The sequence below is a fragment of the Triturus cristatus genome, chromosome 10 (genome assembly GCF_964204655.1).
Source record: "Triturus cristatus chromosome 10, aTriCri1.1, whole genome shotgun sequence".
NCBI classification, from domain to species: Eukaryota; Metazoa; Chordata; class Amphibia; order Caudata; family Salamandridae; genus Triturus; species Triturus cristatus.
The window spans coordinates 537,998,052-538,018,152 of record NC_140593.1 but is presented as its reverse complement, the minus strand read 5'-3'; the positions used below and the strand labels follow the sequence as shown (position 1 = coordinate 538,018,152).

The 20,101-nt window shown below is 41.3% G+C and overlaps 1 protein-coding gene across 1 annotated transcript in view; it reads right to left on the bottom strand.

Annotated features, from left to right (window-relative positions):
• The window catches only part of LOC146789691 (5'-AMP-activated protein kinase subunit gamma-2-like), a 694,843-nt gene that overhangs the window by 80,684 nt on the left and 594,058 nt on the right, over positions 1 to 20,101 (bottom strand). The window contains exon 3 of the mRNA XM_085632018.1: positions 17,528 to 17,810. Within this exon, the coding sequence (XP_085488144.1) occupies positions 17,528 to 17,810 (283 nt within the window). The remainder of the gene's footprint in view (positions 1 to 17,527; positions 17,811 to 20,101) is intronic.

The window sequence follows — 20,101 nt, the reverse complement described above, 5'->3', positions numbered from 1 at the left end:
CGCTGGGAAAGGTTTTAATAACATTCAGGTTAAACTAGCTGCATATGCAGACGACATCCTGATAGTCACAGAAAATCCTGACTCCTCAATTAAGGCCCTGATGCACACAATTGAAAATTACTTGATACACTCTGGCTATAAACTGGACAGAGATAAGTCTGAAGTAAAACTCTTGAATATTCACTGCACAAAAGAGATTTTAGGTAATTCAGGTCTAGCATGGCAACCCGGTTATATAAAATACTTGGGTATCGAGTTTGGAAGCAATATCATAGACGCACTACAACACAATGAAAACACTACCCTAGACAAAATGAAAAAAACTACTAGATATGTCGTCCCCCCAAGTCATTACTTGGTGGGGCATAATCGAAATGTTAAAGATGATGATCACCCACTAGTCAATTATCTCATCGACATGTTACCCCTCGTATTAAAAGAAGACTTCCATCACAAACTAGATAACCTCATCTCAAAATTCATTTGGCCAGGTAAGAAGCCTAGAATAGCACTCAAAAAACTCAGGCTAGATAAATCTCTGGGGGGTGTTAACCTGGCCGATTTTAAAAAATACCAAACTACCTTCCTAGCAAAACAGGGCTCCTATTGGCTTTCTCCTCCTAACAACTACATCCCAGTATGGTTGGAAATAGAAAAGGCTGTTTTAAATAATCTAAACCCTCTTGCCTTGCTAACCACCAACTCCACAAAACTAGATCTAAATATATATTCAAAAACACAAAATCGTCAATCCTAAAACTAGACAAGAAACTTAATTCAAGCCTAAGATTCTCAAACATGGAATCTCTATGGCATAACCGTAACATTAAGTACAAAGGTAAACCCTTACACTTTGAGACTTGGATAAGTGGGGGTATCTTCTTCCCCCAACAACTGGAACGTGCATCATATCCTTTAACTTTTACGGAAATCCAAAGTACTTGCGGTTTAGATAATATGCAATTTTATAACTTTCTTAAAATCAAAGCAGCCTTATCGAAATCTAAGACACTTAAAACTACCCTATCTCTCCCTAGCTTCATCTCTCAAATTAACAAGTTGAGATATCAAGTCTCCCAAATTTACAAACTCCTACGTCCTAAATCCTCAAACTTAAATAAAAATCTAATTACGTTCTGGGAACAACACTCCTCTAGCCCCTTGTCTGAAGAGCAGTGGAACCAAATAGGGAAATCGATAACCTATAATAAAATCTCCCCTGTTTTATCCCAAACAAAACTATGGCTTATCCACAAAGCTTACTGGACTCCAGCACGATTGCATACACAACATCTCCGGCCAGACGCCATCTGCTGGAATTGCAAAGAAGAAGTAGGCGACTTAGCTCATCTCATTCTTCATTGCAAAGCACTAACAGTTTTCTGGGACAAGGTATTCACGTTTTTATCCAACTCATTTGATTGCTAATTTAAAAAAAGAAATGGCCTCCCTAATTGCTGGCTTTCTTAACACTGACATGGTGAACCAAGCAGACAAAGCATTATTGAATCTCTTATTCACGTCCGCAATAAAAATTGTCCTGAACAATTGGAAAGACTCACACAATCATACATATTAGAGGCGCAGGTAATATCGCTCTCTCCCTGAAAAACGTTAGTCAGACATATCTGGGACAGTTTAGAAAACTACTTCGCCACAAACAGACCACCCCGACATATTCATAGATACACTCTTTCTTAGTGAGTCCCCCTCACAATACTTCCATTACACTTACTTACACAAGTAGGTGGTTTCATCTCCTATTTCTTATTACGTGTCATTGATGAACTAATGCTTAACTTAAAACTTAAAACTTAAAGCACTGAGTACATGCTCTAAATTAGATCTACCCCTCTTTACTTCCGAATATATCATCGAATCTCAACCAGCATACATAACCTCAGGCCACCTATCGTTTCGTTTTGTATTGCTTTGTATTATGATCAACCTGTAGATGTATCATATGTACACTGATTTACATCGGCGATACCTTTCTGTACTTCACTATCGTTGTGTAATATCTCCAATTATAAGCAAATCTGTAACTTATATGTTCTTCTCTTTTTGTACAATGCTTATTTTCTGAAAATTAATCAAATCTTTTGAAATAAACTATATAATCTGCCCAAGTTTTAGATTCTTAAAATATCAATGACAAAATCTCTTCTTTTTAGCCTTTACTTAAAGCAAATCATTTTAAGTTGTAATACTGCATACGTGCAAGCTATTCCTGTTAGTATATACTTCCAGAGCCCGCAAATGATGCTGCTAGCCCATATATGTCAAAAAGAATGACAACTTTATTTTCATACTAAAGTTAATGAATATATAAATTATATATTTATATGATTGTGTTGTGGCCAAAAGGTCAGGCAGGCAAGTTTAGCAATAATCCTATTTTCAATTTGATCTTGTTGGACAGTGGGCTGCGGGTGGAGGGTATCAGACTAGCAGCACTTTGAGCTGATGGCTGCTCGGAGTTGGGAACCATGACGTGGGATAATTTGGGAGCCCTGAATCAGAACCATTTACTGGTTTGTTGATGGCTAAGATTGCTTTGCCTCTGTTGGTCATCCAGGGCTCTCTTTTACCATCAGTGTCTCCATTGTTCACTCCCTGATCTTGACTTTTATATATTGTTCCTGTAATCCTTGGGGAAGGACTAAGACAACTTGTGCCTTTGATTTCTATGGGCATTCGTTTTCTTGTCCTGGGCTGCTTTTTGAGCTGGAGATTTGAGACTGCGTATTTAGGGTTGCAGACAGTAGATAACCGCAAATTTTTATGTTGGCACTGTACAATTACGCCATTTGTCCTTCCCTTCCTTTTTAAGGGTAGATACAAGACTGTATGTTATTATTGTATGCATTTCTTAATACAATACCCAAATTGTTATTTTAGTTTTTCTCTTGGTAAAATGTGTTGCTTTTTCAAACTGTTTTCTCAATTACCTTTTCCTTCTAGACATTTATAATCTTTATGCATGCTGGTCTATTGTAACATTTTGCAAATGGATAGCTGCCACCTCCACGCCAACACTGATCCAGTTGCTCTCTGACTCTGCATTGTACTAATCCACTAAAGTCCACCACCTGACAAGTAGGTCAAGAAGGCGAGACTGCTGCAAAACTCTCGCACAACCTCAAGAATGCATTCAATGTAGCTACCTCAGGACTCATCTACTACCTCATAAATCCAGAGCACTTGTTGACTCCCGAACTCTATGTTTAAGACTCCTCTACTATGTAATTCTTAAGTCTCACTGTTGTAAAGCGCTCCGATATCCTCGGGTCAGGTCAGCGCTATATAAAACTCCTAAAATAAATAAAATAAAATAAATAATGCATGTTGGATTAAAGCTCTTTAATAAATCTTATAAGTACAAATGCAACACAGGATATGTACTTAAGAAGCTAGCGCACACCTCTCTGAAAGAAACCTCTAGAGCTAGAAACATAAAGGGACATTGCTCAGATTGCTACGCCATTATTAACGAACCCAGGGCGACATTTTATATAGAAAATGTGAAGTAGACAGGCTGTACCTAAAACGTATAGTTATTGCTAGGAATAAATGTCCAACTGGTCTTTGCATATTCCAGTGTGTTTATTGTGATCATCGGGATTTGGGTTTCAGCGGCAATGGAGGGGTAGGACTTCAATGCAGAATTACGCTATCTATATTTAAGATAGATTGCACCATTTATTTTGATTATTGCCTTGAGAAAGCCCTAGTCGTGCCAGCAATACAAGCAAAACACATGTTGGCTTTATCATTTACATCAGGCCCAAATCCTGATGATCTGGAGCTACCTGGCTTGCATTTCAAAGGCACATCGCCTTTGAAGTTTCCCGCCTCAGAAGGCCATCCTGTCCTGGAGGAGGTACAAAGCACCTCCACCCAAAGGAGGCTTTATACCTGGCCTCTGAGCATGCTGGCCCTCACCCCATGAGGTCAGAAACATGTCTGGTGGTGGGTGGCAGGCTGCCTAAAACTAGTCAGCGTCCACACCAGTGCTTGGTAGGTTTTCAGGGGACCCTCTAAAGGGTCTCCTGTGTGCATTTATTAATAAATCCAACACTGGCATCAGTGAGGATTTATTAAGATGAGATGTTTGATACCAAACATCTTAGGGTACAATCAAGCCATCATGAAGCTCGGAAACTCGCAATGACAACTATCCAGCCCATGTACTCTCTATGGCTTCCCTTCGCACTTACTATATCTAAGAATGGGTTTGATACTGTAGGGTTACAACTGCTCATGCAGATACGTCCACACATGGGGTATAGTGCACCCTGCCTTAGGGCTATAAGGTCTGTAGTAGGGGTGACCCACCTAAGCCTCATGTAGTGTATAGGGGCATTACACACACACAACTGTATGCAATGTCGACTCTTCGGTTTTCTCTGCACCAAAACAGGCAGCCTGGAATGGCAGTGTACTTGGCCTTGGTGAGGGGTCTCTGAGGTGGCACAATTGGTGCTGCAGCCTCAGTGGACTCTCTTCAGTACCCATGCCCTAGGTACCAGGGTTACCATGTATTAGGGACTTACAGGGGTGGCTGAAGTTGTGCCAATCGTGGTACAGTTTTGGGAAAGAGGTCTGGCACTGGGAACCTGGTTTGCAGGGACCCAGTGCACTTACAGTTCGAAATCACAACAGGCATCAGGCAAAAAGTGGGGGCTATCCATGCCCAACAGAGGCCCTTCCCTACAATGCAGCAGGGTTACTTATTGTATTGTTTTATTCTTATTTTGTTGTGTTCTTATTGTGGTCTAGGCCACATTAGGGCTGACAAACGGAATGGACAATTAGACCAACTGAGGCCATTCCAGACGCTACTTCTCACCACCCACATGACAAGATAATATATACATACAAACAATATCTACAGATGAAGAATACCCGACCATGTACTCTGATCATACCTCGAATACGGATCTACCTACAGGCATTTAAAAAGCCTCAGGCCCGAGCATAGCGGAGGAAACACGTTTTTACTGCTGCTCTTTGAACACTCCACGATGCAAAGCCATTTTACACTTCTTTTTAGTGCCAAATGTATTCTGCAATGAAGCATTGATCACTGCTGTTAATTTGCAACATTGTGCAAAAGCATAGAGAACCTAAAATGATGAAATATATTTCCTTCTTTACAAATTTAGTTTAATTTTAATTCCACCAGGGTCTTGGCAGGCAGCAAAGTACCTACCAATGTTTACATAACAAAGATAACCATGACCCGCAAATAATAAATATATACATCAAAATATAGCAAATTAAAATGTCCTTTAAATATTTTGATGCATAAAGTAATTGCTTAATTTGTGCCAGTGTTTGTCGGTGCTTGACACCGGGACCTCTTTCTAAACACCTGCACCTATTTATTCACCACATGGTAGCGCTGTGTGTCTATTTTTTAGTGGAATTCCTCAGTAGCGATTTAATATCCTTTAAATAAGCAATGGAATTTGGCAGCAGTGGCAGGTGTTGAGTCCGTGCCAGCAGAAGGGGACTACCGAGAAATACTTTGGGCCCTGGCACTTAATTTTTTACAAGTTAAGTACTGCATAAAGTAGCAATTACACAAAACCTTTGTTCAGTTGTAGACAGCTAAGATGGAAAACTTAATTCTAGCCAGGACTTACGATGCTACATATTTCTTGGCATTGAACATTTTACCCTATATTACATGTAGATAGTTCTCAGGCCTCAATGCAGTGGTGCCTTAACTCATGGGCACCCTGGGCAGTTGCCTGGAGGCCCCACGAGCATAGGGTCCACTTGCAGAACAGAATTTAACACTAATGTTCCATCAAACATTTTTATTCCTGTGAATGGTTGTGTAGGCAGGGCCCAGTGCACTGCTTTGTCCGCAGTCTTATAATGTTGTTGAGATGGCCCTGCCTCAATGAGACTCAATTTGCTCAATAATCTAAAAGGCGTCTGGTGGAAATGTACTGTGGTCTCTTCTGGTTTGCTAGTGTGTTTTTCACTTGGTTGCATTCCTTTGTTGACCCCATCTGGGAGCTTGTGCATATACGAGGGGGCAAACAGTCATATGTTCAGTGACGTTAATAACGCTACACGTAGAAGCAGCTTGGTATCAATCATGAAAGAACTTTAGGCTACCGGGCCAAAGCAGGCAGTCAGATACGTTACTTGTGGCTTGCCATAAGTGTGTGCTTAGTTGTATCCAAACCAGTAGTCGAGGTGCATTGAAAACAGTAAGGGAACTGTGATGCTGTGCGCAATGGAGGCGGTGTCAAAAGCATGGCTAAAAAACGAAATATTCTGTACCTTTTTTGAGGCTTTCACCTTCAGGTATGCAAATATAAAATAACACACAGTTTAAATATAAAATACATTACAAGTACCTGTTTGTGCAAACTAAGTTAATCAGTGGGAAATGCACTCTCTTACTTTATGAAAGCTCTATTAGTTAATGCACTGTAAAGGTCTGTGTCTGTAACCAGAGAGCCACGGAATTGAATCCTGCTTGGACCAATGGAGAATAGTAAGGAATGTAACACAGGCCCCTGCAGCCCCTTTTTTCGCAGGGGACTGTGTTACGCCCACTTTAAAAAGCACACACTTCACAGATCAGTTGGTAAAAAGAATAAATCTGGCTCATTAGGAAGTGTTAAGTGATTCCATTAATTAAAGCCAATAAAGGCTTCCGAGCTCCCTTTACATTTGCAGATTGACCCATTGTACACTTTTACACTTCATTCAAGCAAGAAGGCACCCTGGGAAGAAGGAATATTTACCAGTCTGTACATCTTCGATTTCACAACACAGGAGACTCCCTGCCTTCACTTCAGCTGAAGCATTTCAGCTCTCAGAATTAACCTTTCCGGAACGGTTATCTTTTCACAGAAAGTCGTGGAACTGTTCTTTTTCAATTAAAAAAGTATGGACACGTCGTGCCCCTTTGATCCCACCCATTTCGACCACTGGTCCTAACCATAATGTTGTTATCATTTGTACGCATTGTAGCATCCTTGTTTTTAAAAGTGTATCTAGCTGTCCATCAAAGTGCCAGGATTTGAAGCTGCTGAGTGCGGATTTTTAATACTATGAGGTTTGAATCATTCTGAGAATCAAGGTGTTTTTTTTTCTCCAGATGACTGATGAGCAACTATTCATTGCCTGTAGTTGGAGACTTTCTGTGCCGTCCAAATATTGTACCTGGTTGCGAGGGGTGCACGAGGTCTACTTTTTCTAACTTTCCCATTCTCAGAGCAGGGCCGTTTCTAGGTGTTCTGCCGCCCTAGGCGATAATTGAAAAATGCCGCCCCCTCCCTTTTACGACTATCACTCTCTCCCCTTGTCATCCAGGCTAGAAGAATTAATGCATTAGATATTCCCAAACTCATGTTTTTTGCCGCCCTCCCCCTTTTGCCGCCCTAGGCGGCCGCCTAGTCTTACCTAATGGTAGAAAAGGTCCTGTCTCAGAGTATATGGACTTCGCAACATTTCTAAAAACCAAACATGCAGACACACATACACATATAACAGATAAATACTGCTCACCTTCAGGCATGTCAGCAATGTTTTTGGGTTCTGAAGCAAAAACACAATGTCCAGCCCAAATGTCAGTATTTGGCATCATCTATTGGTTTAAGCCATTTTAGCTGCCAGGAATAAGGACTGTCTTGCTTCAAAATCTATGTATGGATTTTGCAGCACAAGCGCACAGCCCTGAAAAAGCACAGATATGAGGAATAAGGCCCTGTGCGACACCCCTTTTTGACAAACCTGCTCACCTTGGTTGATAGCTTTAAACACTTTACTCAGGCTCTCTTGTTTATGAAACAGGATCATAATCCACATTTTAGTTTTAGGATGTATAATTATCAAATTGTCATTTAATTGATCATGTGATGAAATTTACCACGGTCTATTTTGTATACGGTTTAGGCACCTGACCCCCGTTATCTATAAGTGTCCATTGTTTTGTGAGTCACCCTTTATCTATCATCTACTTATGGCTGTATAGTTTGTTAAAGAAGTAAAAGAAAAGAAAGTACTCCAAATGTTGAACTGGAGTTGGACTGTAGGGTCACCTCCAATCTTTTTACCATCACCCCTCCTGTTTTCTGAACCCGTTTTACTGGCTTTCAGCATTCTGTGCACTTTACTACTGCTAACCAGTGTTAAAGTGCCTGTACTCCCCCCTAAAATATGGTACAATTGGCTTATACCTCATTAGTACATTTAAATTACTTGTAAATCCCTCTTATATGGTACCACTGGTACCCAGGGCCAGTTAATTAAATGCTATTAGTGGGCAGCAGCACTCATTGTGCGACCCACTAAAAGTAGCCTTTTATAACATGTCTCAGGCCTGCCATTGCAGCCTGTAGTGCAGTGGCAAACTGCCAATTCGACTTGGCAAAATAAAACCTTTGCTAGGCCTAAACTATGTTTTTTTTAATACATTTTAGCCACCCCTAAAGTAGGCTCCACACAGCTCACAGGGCAGGGTTAATTGTATTTATAAAGTAGGATATACTTTTAAGTTTTACATGTCTTGGTGGTGAAAAACTCCTATATGTATTTTTCACTACTGTAATTCCTACCTCTCCCAATGAATAACATTGGGTTATCTTATTACATTTAATAAGTGCTAACTTTTGATTAGGAGCAGGTAGAAATCTCCTTTTTGAACTCAAATTAATTGTAGTTCAAAATCCTCTTTAATGGTAAAGTCAGATTTTAAATTACAATTTTGAAAACAACACTTTTAGAAAGTTTGCATTTTTCTGCCCTAAATGTTCTGAGGCCTTATAGGAGTTTCCAGCTGTCCAGGCTTGTTAATTACTCCTCCGTCAGGAATGCATATTGGGCCCATACAGTGAACAATTGTGCCTAGATGTGGCTGAGAGAGGGCCATCCTGTCAGAAAGGGAGGGGGCTCTGTACCCTGCTCCACTTACACTTCAAAGGGCTGCCCCCAGAACACTCACTAAGGAACTTGACACCAGCCTTTCACCACCGTAGACCTCTTGAAGCCTGGGCAAGGGAAGCAAAGGTAAGGAAGGAACTTTCCAGAAACAGATGTAGGAGTGGACTAGAAGTTCCCTCCACTTCAAAGGGCAGCACTAGGTATACATATTGAACCTCCTCAGCTACTCATCAGTACACTCCTGGACCTGTGGACATTACAGAAGAAGGACTGCCTTGTTTCCCAGAGGACTGCCCTGCTGCTTGAGGCCTGCCTTGCTATCTGTGAAGGAAGACTGGACCCTGCTCCCTTCTTCCAAGGCTAACCTGAATGAATCCAAGGGTCATTTGGCTTACCTCCTGTTCTGAGCTACAAGGACACAACAAGATCCAGAGGCCTCCCTGCAACTGCCCAGCTGATCTGCTGCAACTGGCCCTGCCTGGACCTGCTGGACTTGCCTGGACCTGTAAATGGATCTGTCTAAACCCTGCTGGCCTCTGCTGAAGTGCGTTACTGATCCCCAAGAGATGCCTCCCCAGGTCGTGGCCCTTGTCTGGCATCACTTGAGCTGCTTCTGTGAAGTCCTTAAGTTTTGAAGTCTGAGTCACACTTTGAGAAGGTAACTTTTTCAACCGGACTAACCTGATATCCATGTATCTGGCCCGCACTCCATTGAGGTAGGCCTGAACTTGTGACTTTGTTCTGGTCTGGATCTGTCTAAACCCTGCTGGCCTCTGCTGAAGTGTGTTACTGATCCCCAAGAGATGCCTCCCCAGGTCGTGGCCCTTGTCTGGCATCACTTGAGCTGCTTCTGTGAAGTTCTTAAGTTTTGAAGTCTGAGTCACACTTTGAGAAGGTAACTTTTTCAACAGGACTAACCTGATATCCATGTATCTGGCCCGCACTCCATCGAGGTAGGCCTGAACTTGTGACTTTGTTCTGGTCTAGAGTGAACAGATACACACAGTTAGAGCTTTCTGCTTCTTGGCGCTGATTTTACTTGCACCTCTAAAATTACATATCTCCGGTTCTACTGTTTGTTGTTTTGGTCTCATTTTATTTATTCCATTTTACTCTATTTTTCTAAATTGGTGCAGGATATCTCTTGTGTTGTGTTATCACTTTATTACTGTTTGTCTGCTACATAATTACTTAACACATTGCCTCTGAGTTAAGCCTATTTTTGGGCCAAGCTACTAGGAGGTTAAGCATAGGTTAATTTAGTGAATTTTGTGGTTCACCCTGCCAAGGACTGTGGTTGTTGCTTAAGAAGGATTTTCACTCTCCTCAATCAAAAATCCAATTTCCTACAACTGGTAAATACATACATTAGCCGTAATGACTGCTTCCTGCAACAGCATCATTGTTGTTTTAACAAAGGCAGTGATGAAAATGTTAAAGCCAGTTGGTCTTAGGTCTGCAACATGGCTGGTAACTTCATCCTCAGAAGTTCTAAGCAATGCTTAACGTCTGTAAATCTTTGAAAGGTTGGCTCTGCCTAGAAACGTTTTAAAAGTTAATAAACCTTTACAAAAAAATCCATCTGAGTAGAGCAACATATGTATTGCAGTAAATGAAAAGATAATTTTCTGAAAAGTTGGCTGTATATTTCAAAAGGTGACATCGTTAGAATCATGAGATTTACCATATCATCTATTAAACATAAGAAGTTATCTTGTGTTGAGCGCCAATATTACAATGTAGAATACAGTAAAGTCCGGCTAATGTATATTTTGCATAAAGCAATGTACCTGTAAAACAACATAAATCCACATCATACACAAGAAAAAAACAAAGCAATTAAAGCAATAAACACATATTTAAATCTATCATGTCTTACTTTTAAAGGAGGTCTATGCTCTGGAAACAGCCTTGCATAATAGAAACTGCAAGTGTAACATGCCCAAAGACTTAGCATAAATGAATAAATATGATTGCTAATATTTAGACAGCAAGAACAGAAACAGGAGCAACAAACCTACCCCACTAGGTCAAATTATTTTTCTGCACCCTTCAAGTCTGTCAATTGAAGTTGGCAGTAGAGAATTCAATGTTATCTTTATTTTGGTATTTTCGAGGCCATCTTTTATTTTCCTAGTTTTATACTCCAGCAGAAAAAGTTACAACCATTTTTTTCAGCAGAGAAATCCAGCTAGCAGTGTTTTACTGATTTAAAAACTTTTATCAAACAAGTATCTTGCACATTATTGTGTCATCCAAGGAGCTGTGACCATCTAAGTCAGCTCACAGCCAGCAGAATTGATAAAATGATTGACTGTATACTAGATTCCCCAAACTTTCAAAAGATAAATAAGGTTCCATTAGAGAAAAGAATCCCCCCTTTCATTTGGTTTCTCATCTAAAAACATGTATTGATGTTTACTAAAAGCCCACTAACATGTTGGGAGGGACATCTCAGCGACCATGCACACTGTGGATGCCACATAAGTGAAATCAGTATCATTTTAACAATGAAAGACGAAGGGCAACAATTTGTGTGTCCAGGCCAAGGCAACTTCCTCTTGAGTTCAAGTAACTTTAAGGAAGAGGTGACCTGATATTGTTATTAGAGAAAAGTCGTTTTCATGAAGCCTTTTATTTGCCATCTTGACTACATAGTACCTCCGGTACGAAATTTGCAGGTGCCACCAATGAACTCCCATGAGTGATTTATACGGTCAATAATGTATTGAAAGGTGGGAGGGCAAAGGGGTAAAATGCATTCACCATTTGTTGGTGACCACAAAAGAAACATGCATGAATCAAAGTAATATTTTCCCCTATAATACCAGCCGTTATTCCAGTGGTTTAACTATAGCTTCCGTGGCCCCAGTGGTGTGCTGGGGCCTGAGCTGAAGGGGGGCCTCTCTGGCACTGAGCACGAGCGATGGGCCCCTGGCCTGAGAGCTCCTGCCTGGGTCCTGAGCATGGGGGGTGCCCTCCATGTACTTTGTAGCCCCCCCCCTCAAGTTTTGCTATGCAGCTGCTTTATTCCCCTAAAAGTGTAACGTCTTGTACATCCTGTTCCTCTGCCACAGAGAAAACGTGCTGAGTTTGCAGTGTTCTTGAGAGAACCGAAACATGTTGAGGATTGGAAAGGGCACAATTCTGGGAGTTTTTCTGGCCTATTGTGAACGTCTGCATTGTTGATGCAACCCTTGGTCTGCCTTACTGTTGTGGGGAGAGGAGTTGGCCTAATGCTAGGGTGGTCGTCCTTGAATCTGGGGAACTGGGTTCGAGTCTCGGCAACGACGCTGAACATCCTGTGATTCTGGGCAAATCACTTAATCTCCCGGTGCCTAACAAATAATGAATGTGTCCTCATGTAATGCAACTGGTGCTATGTAAAGCGTTCTGATACCCGATCCAGGTCAAGTTTGCGCTATATAAAACTCCGTAAAAAAAACAACAAAAAAACTGAGGTGCCTGTAAGCAAAGTAAAGAAGTACCTAATAACTCTAGGGTTTGGTCCCTCAAAAGCAGAATTGACAGACACTTTGGTCACATCAAGCTACAACATCACTTCATATTTCACCAATATAGCAAGTGCTTCAGTAAAGAGAGTCAGAGGAAATTGTACATATGAAAAACTTCACATTTATGTATCACGGACTGATTTTTAAAACCTGGAAAACATTGTTTATAGAAACAGACTAATCAAAGGTATCAGTGTATGACTTCATCTTTGCAAGAACATTTCGGGAGAGACTGCTGCCATGGTTTTGTGAAGGAATACATGTCTTAGCTCCATATAAATGGCCTGGTTGAACATATTTACCACTGACTGAACCATAACAAGCTGAAAAGATCTACATTCAGAGAAATCCACATTTTGGGAACCGATTGGATAAGACCATCCACGTGGCACTGTCGACGAGGTAGCCAGTTTCTACCACTGGAGAAATGTTTCTCTTCCTGGACATTTAGGTTCACACTAACTTGTTTTCACTGACGCCTCCTGCTAGCTGATTAAACACATCAAAACTCCCATGTCACCAGCTCCTGCTAGATGTTTTTTTCTTTGATCCAGACTTTCTTGTAAGACCCAAGGGAGCTTTCCTCACCAGACCCAATGTTCAGCTTGAGTTTGATTTATTCTTCTCACACCACACTTGCCCCTTGATCCCAGTCTCAAAGAAAGAGGTTAATAAGTATTGCCTCATGCTCACTTGCTCTAAGGAACCTTAAAATGGTTATGAAAGAATTCCCACGTGTAAAGGCAAAAGTGGCTGAATGTCGGAAACAGTATAATAGGGTGTTAAAGGAGCGTAAGAGTCAAATTCAGCGTGCGGCCTGGGAAGACTTAACAGAGGCTGCAGAATCACATGATACTACACGCTTCTGGCAGGTGATAAATAGTCCCTGTTTTGCAGATCCAAATAAGCCAGACATCTCAACAGTAATTTTACCGGATGATTGGCAGGTGTACTTTAAAGGGCTTTATAACCACCCCACAGATCAAGGGGCCTTTTTGGCCCCAGTAGTCTCTATGGATTCCACACAGTCACTATTTTTCTCTATGGAGGAAGTCAGTGTAGGTATTGCCGCCCTAAGCCATAATAAGACCCCGGGTCCTAACTGTATTACGCCAGATCTTTATCACAGCAATCTTGAAGTGTGGATCCCACTTCTGACTAGAGTTTTAAACGCTGCTATTACAAGTAAAATGCCAGCCTCATGGTCCTCTGCAATAATTGTCCCGATATATAAAAAGGGGGATAGGGACAGTCCCCACTGTTATCGTCCTATTTCGTTAATAGACGCCACCATGAAGGTTTTGGGTGGGGTGATTTTAAATAGATTGGAGGACTGGGCAGAACTCAAGTGGGTGATTACCGACACCCAGTATGGGTTTCGGAAGGGAAAGTCCACAGTGGATCAATGTCCCAACCTATATTTAATTAGTGCCAAATACACCATAGCCAAAAAGGGATCATTATTCCTGGCCTTTATGGACCTCTCAGCTGCGTTCGATCGTGTGAATCGCAGCAAATTGTGGGCACTGCTTGGCGATATGGGGATTGACCAACCACTTATAGGCATACTGCATACTCTTCACTCCGACACATCAGCCGTAGTTAGGTACTCGCCCGCGGGGCATCTAACCAAAAGTTTTGAATGCTCAAGTGGGGTGCGCCGGGGTTGTTTTCTTGCACCTTTTTTTTGTGTTATATATAAATGGGTTGGACTCCACTCTTAGCAGCATTGCAACAGATGTCCCTAGGATAGGCTCACGTAAAGTTCCAGTCCTATTATACGCAGATGATGCTGTTCTCCTTGCCCGCACTCCCTCTGCACTACAAATTTTAATAGATGGTTTTACAATTTTTATGACAAATCTGGACATGTTACTAATCTCACTAAATCATATGTGATGACGGTAGGGGAGAAACCACGAAGACAACAGAATTTTACAATTGTCACACATGTACTAGGAAACGTACCCATATTCACTCATTTAGGCATAACCTTTGATGTAAAGCTGAATTTTAAAAATTTAATAGATGAAAAATATCTTAATATGTCCAGGATTACAGGGTCCATCAAGGGATATGCCGCACGGCTGGGGTACTGGACGCCCGGTCTAATTTTAAAATTGTATAATTCCATCTGCTGTTCAGCGGTTTTATATGGTAGCGAAGTTTGGGGCTTCATAGAAACGTCTAAACTTCAAACTGTGGAAAATAAATATTTGAAAAGCTTGTTGAGAGTCCCGCCTAGCTCAGCCACTTTTAGCATACACGAGGAGTTGGGGGTCAGCTATCTCTCTGACTTGGTGGCCGTTAGACCTCTTCTTTGCTGGCTTAAAATTTGGCTCAATGAAGATTCTGGACTAACAAAATCTGTTTTATTGGACTGCTTGAACCTGGATCATAGCAGCAGAATCCCGTGGCTGTGATACATCAAAACCACTTTTATGAAGTTGGGACGTGAGGATCTGTACAGTGCACCCGAGATAATTAGGTCCAGCGACAAGGGAAGTATAAAGATCTTGCATTCTAATTTTCTGGTTACCACTCGTGAAAAGGCGGAACTCTTAAAGCGGACTGTGAGAGAACACATCAGGGTCAAAACAACCACTGGTATAGAACCCTATCTGTCTTTTGTACTTAACTCACATGAAGATTTTTAATGACCCGTTTTAGATTTGGTCTTATTTACTTTTTATTAGCAGTGCCAGAGGGTTTTACTGATAAACTTAGTGATAAAGGGCCCTGTGGCTGCGATCGTAGATCTCCACAGGACACCCTTCACTTTATATTTCTATGCTCTTTTTATGCTGGGCCAAGGAGACAGTATCTGAAAGATCTGCTTAAGAAACTTACGTTTAAACATGTAAGGGTGGCATTACTGTTTTTAAAAATGTCTACTGATCACTTTACATTATTCTGTGTTTTAAACTTTTTGAAGGTAGCAATGAGATTACGTAAAACCAGAGGAGTTGTATATTAATCCATTATAATGAACTTGAAGATTGTGTACTGTATTGATTGGTTATGAGGTTTCTCTTTTAAATGTATTGCTTTTATGATTTCATTTTAAATCGAAATAAAGCTTATTGAATTGAAATTGATTTTGAAGTATTGCCTTTAATTGGAACATTTCATACTTTTCAATTGTGTTATTCTTTCAATCCATCTCCAGCTTTCAGTCCGACGTGTTTAGTGAATTTTTGCTAAGAAAAATGTGCTAATTCAATACATGTTCTGTAGGTGAGAGAAGAGTCTGAGGGGAAAGGGGGGTCTCACTGAATGTATCTGCCACAGTGCACACAATGCGGGGCAAATACCCCCCCCCCCCCATTTCCTTGCACAAATGGCATTTGTGTCAATTTGGTCAGTAGTGGATGTCACACCAAAGCAATTACCATATTTGTACTATTCAGTTGCTTTGTTTTACCTGAAAACGATTGAACAAGAAACACAGCTAAATGCCACAGGTTAAGGCTGTGCTGTTCTCGATTCAGAAAATATCTGTGTTACTACACACTCTGACTTAATGTCCACCAAAGAAACGAAACTTCACTGCAGGAAACTTCACAGTGTATAGAGATCACATTGGATTAAAAGCTCATACATTTCAGAAGACAACTGACAATTATAAATGATTAATCCACCACAAAAGCATTTCAGCTTAGTTTGTATTGGGTAACTTTTTAAAAATGTAGACACTTCTAAATAATCCAAAACCATTACCAGCAGAGGCCAACACATGCAGATGTCAAATGCATATTGCAGCTTATTTAGTAATGGACAGCAGTGGAGTCTCCACACAAAAATCAGCACATAAAAAGATAGGATCGCCAGTGGCGGCTCCTCCACAATGACAGTGAAGCGTCGCCCCACTAAGAAGGAAAAATAAAACGATAATATAACAATTTTATTATCGTTTTTTTTTTCCACTGGCAGCTGATGCTGCCGAATCTAGGGCGGGGACAGGCAATCCTCTCGTGACACTAGCCAGGGACTAGGATGAGGAGTGGAGGGCACCTGTAAGTGCACATGTCAGCAGTGGCGTAGCTAGGCCATAGACCGCCCGGGTGGCCGAATCTAAGAGCGGGAGGGGGGTGCTGCCGATTCCAGCGCCCGCCGGCCATCGACCGCCGCAGATAAGAGAGGGGGGGCGCAGACTGCCGCCCCCAAATTCGTCCCGCCCCCCCCTTGCTATGCCACTGCATGTCAGTTTGGCTAGCCATCTTAGGCCGGCCAAGCAGACATATGCACTTAGAATTTCTCCACCCAGCTGTATAGTACAGCTGAGTGGAGAAACGGCACAGGCTCCCAGTCCTTTCTTGAGCCCCTAACCAGGCAACTCAGACCAATCCAGGCGCTGTTCTCACAGAATGAGAGCAGTATATGGATTGGGTGGGGAGTCAAGGAGCCTATGCTGGCCCAGGGACCTCCAGAAGGAAGGAGCACCGAGGTGGCAGGTATACGGAGCAGCAGTGGGAGAAGAAGATAAGTGGGCTTTTTTTATTATTTGCCCCTGTTCTGCCAAATCACTTTATTTTGGCAACAGCTTCTGCTGGGATTGTCCTTTCTTTTTATGTGCTCAGACTTCAAAGTCGTAAAATACCACTAGTAAAACAACTTTGAGAATTGCAAATAATCGTAAACTTATACAAAACAAAAGTGTAAATTTACCTTTCGGTATATTTTTTCAAAGTGAAAACCTTTAAAGCTTATACAACCTCAGTGTACTGAATAGCCTATGACGTCCCACTAAGAGTACAAAGCAGTGACAACAATAAAAGCAATTTGTTTTTAATTGAATTATTGATTATGAGTAATCTGTGCTATTTAATTATCCTCTAAAGAAAGTGATTGATGTGAACAAGTTGTTCTAACAATGACACTGCAAACCTTATTTTCTGCTGTTTGTGTACATTGTTTCCAAAGAATACATATCTCTCATATTTGTATCATTTACTTAGATGAAAGTTCAGGGAAGCCAATGATCTGGCATTTCTAGTACTCATGAGTAGACAGAAAATCCAAAATAAGCGCAAACATACAAGCATAAATTTTATGTTTGAGGACAGTGTAGAACTTGCTTTCGGCTTATGTTGCCTTACCTTTTCTTGATCTCGTGAAGAATTTGATGCCGCTAGGTGAGGTAGATGGGTTGGAGCTGGGGGACGATGACTCTTTGGATGAGGACCTGAAGATCCCACTGAAGCTCATTCTTCTGGGGGTGCGTGGGGGGGACTCTTGGTACGGGAAGGGAAATACTGTTTTTGGGGAGCCCGGGCTTTGCCTCGATCTCACCGGGGCTGACACGGGGCTGGAAGGGCGATTCTGAAGTCCTTTTGAAAAAAAGCCTTTGGAAGGGCTTCCAGCGTGGCATGGCTCATCTGTCTGGAGAGAGACGAAACAAATTTAAGATGCATTTTCATTTTTTTGTAGGCTTCCAACACAAAAAAACATGTTTCCCTTAGACAATACAAGGATATGTCAATTAGCAACCATTAGGAATTGGCCTTACATTGATGTTTGCAACCCCTGCTATTTTTAACATTTTTACATTATTTTTACACAAACGCTTTCAACAAAGGATTTTAGCATTTTACCATTTAGATAGTTCTATTTTGGCTTGTAATTCCTGAGGTGGTCTGCCTGTTCTTCCATGTGGGATGCGATTAGGTAGCGGGGCAAGGATGGAGTCTTGACTAGAGCTGATTGGAGGTCACTGACACACACTCAGCTATGGGTCAATCCGATAGGCTGCATGATCTTCATGAGGGCGTCCATTTGCACCCATTTCGTATACGAATAGGGTCAGAATGCAAGCTGTCGAACAAAGTCAACATATAGACCCATTTACATAATATTGGTAATATTTAGGTCTTCTTATGTAGGTGCAAGGAGATCCATGAAAGGGTGGGGTTGAAAGAATGACGAGGAGGGCTGCGTATCATGCAGGTGGATGCAGCCGGTGGCAGGTAGTACTGGACTTTCTGTACATTCTACATAATGCATATCTTCTGCAATATTTGCAGAAGTCAACTAAAAAATATATTTTTAGTTCAAACTGCTCAAAAGTAACTAAAACATTGCACATTGGATGCAACGAAGTGACAGACATTTTGGAAAAGTCAAGAGGTTACATTTCTCCTGTTGATCTCTGTGTTCAGGCAATAAATCTAGTGTTAAAACCTCCCCAGCTGATGTACTATGGGAAGAGTTGTTGTCTGCAGCATAGAACGAAAACCTTCCTTATTTCCATTGAATTGTCAAAGCAGCTGTTATTTCAAGAGGGCATTCAAAGCCAGGAAGAATGCCAAAATATATCATCCTTTTTATGGTCTGGAGTCTTGAATCTTAAAGTGCCTGCAACTGAGACACCTGCAGAATTAATGTGTGACGTGGAGCACTGTTTACAGGGCTGTTTCCTAATGGAAAGACATTACATGGAAATGGAAAGAGAAAACATAAAGGGCTCCATTAGATTCCCTGCAGTAACTGGAGGGGCGGTCCTCTATCACGCGTTGTCGTCTACAATATTGTCGAGAGAATATCGAGTGGTGACAATATCGTAACCAAAATTTCAAAAATTGAAACATCGAGGAGGTACGAGAACATAGCAAGCTATATAATTATTATTTTTAACTCTGCATGTGCGTACCTTGAAGAAAAAAAAAATATATATATATATATCTCTATATATATGTATATTTATCGTCAAGGTATTTAGATGTGGGGTTAGGTATAGAACTATACATACTTACCAGTCGATATTCTGGTGACGATATTGTGACCATTCGATATTCCTTCTACAGTATTCAAGATCCACACCTGTATCACAGATACTGCAGGTACTGTTAATTCTGGGTGGCGTGGTAAAGGGGGATTTGCAGTTATCACCTACAGACCAGTGCAGAAAGGGGAATTACAGGTAGAAATCGGTGCCATAGCACTGATTTCCTCATGTGCTCCAGTTGTTTTCTTTGGTCAAATTCCTTTAGGTTTTACCTGGAGGATATGTCCCAGAAAAACTGTGCAGTAGTAGTGTAAGACTCAAAATCCAAAATTGGACAGAATCTCTTGTTTCCACCCAAATCAGTACTAAGCAGTCACATACAATGTGGGGCAAAGTAAACACCAAGTCTGAGCATGGAAACTCGATTCATAACTAAACTGGGATATTATGAATAAAAAAGTACCGCCTTTTATCATAAGAAGTGTGTATAGGGAGTCTAATTTCCTCTTGTGTGCAGCAGGTATAGGTTTTACGCCAACTATTTTCTCTGAAAGGGAGAAAAGATGGTGCCAATAAAATGGCCTGATGTAGTGAGTATTGATTGCAGTTTTGGGCTGTGAGTGATTTACAAACCAGTTACAGTGTAAGATCACAATTTGCAAGATTTGCAAGAACGTTCAAGAACTCCCGCCTCTTTAACATGTATGAGGCTGGGTTTATGTTGGGACTCATGATTGGTTGCTAATGCAGGGATAGACCCCTGTTTGAGACAGCAGACCACCACCCCCGCATTCACTAACACAGGATGCTGACGATTCTTTGTAAAGTAGTCTCTGGTCCTTTATGGTGGTACAGGGGCTGCTTTCCTCATAAAGGCATAGGGCCTGCTTAAAAAACAAAATTATGTGGCATTGGGGAGAGCAACCAGTTGCCCGGATGACTGTCTGCT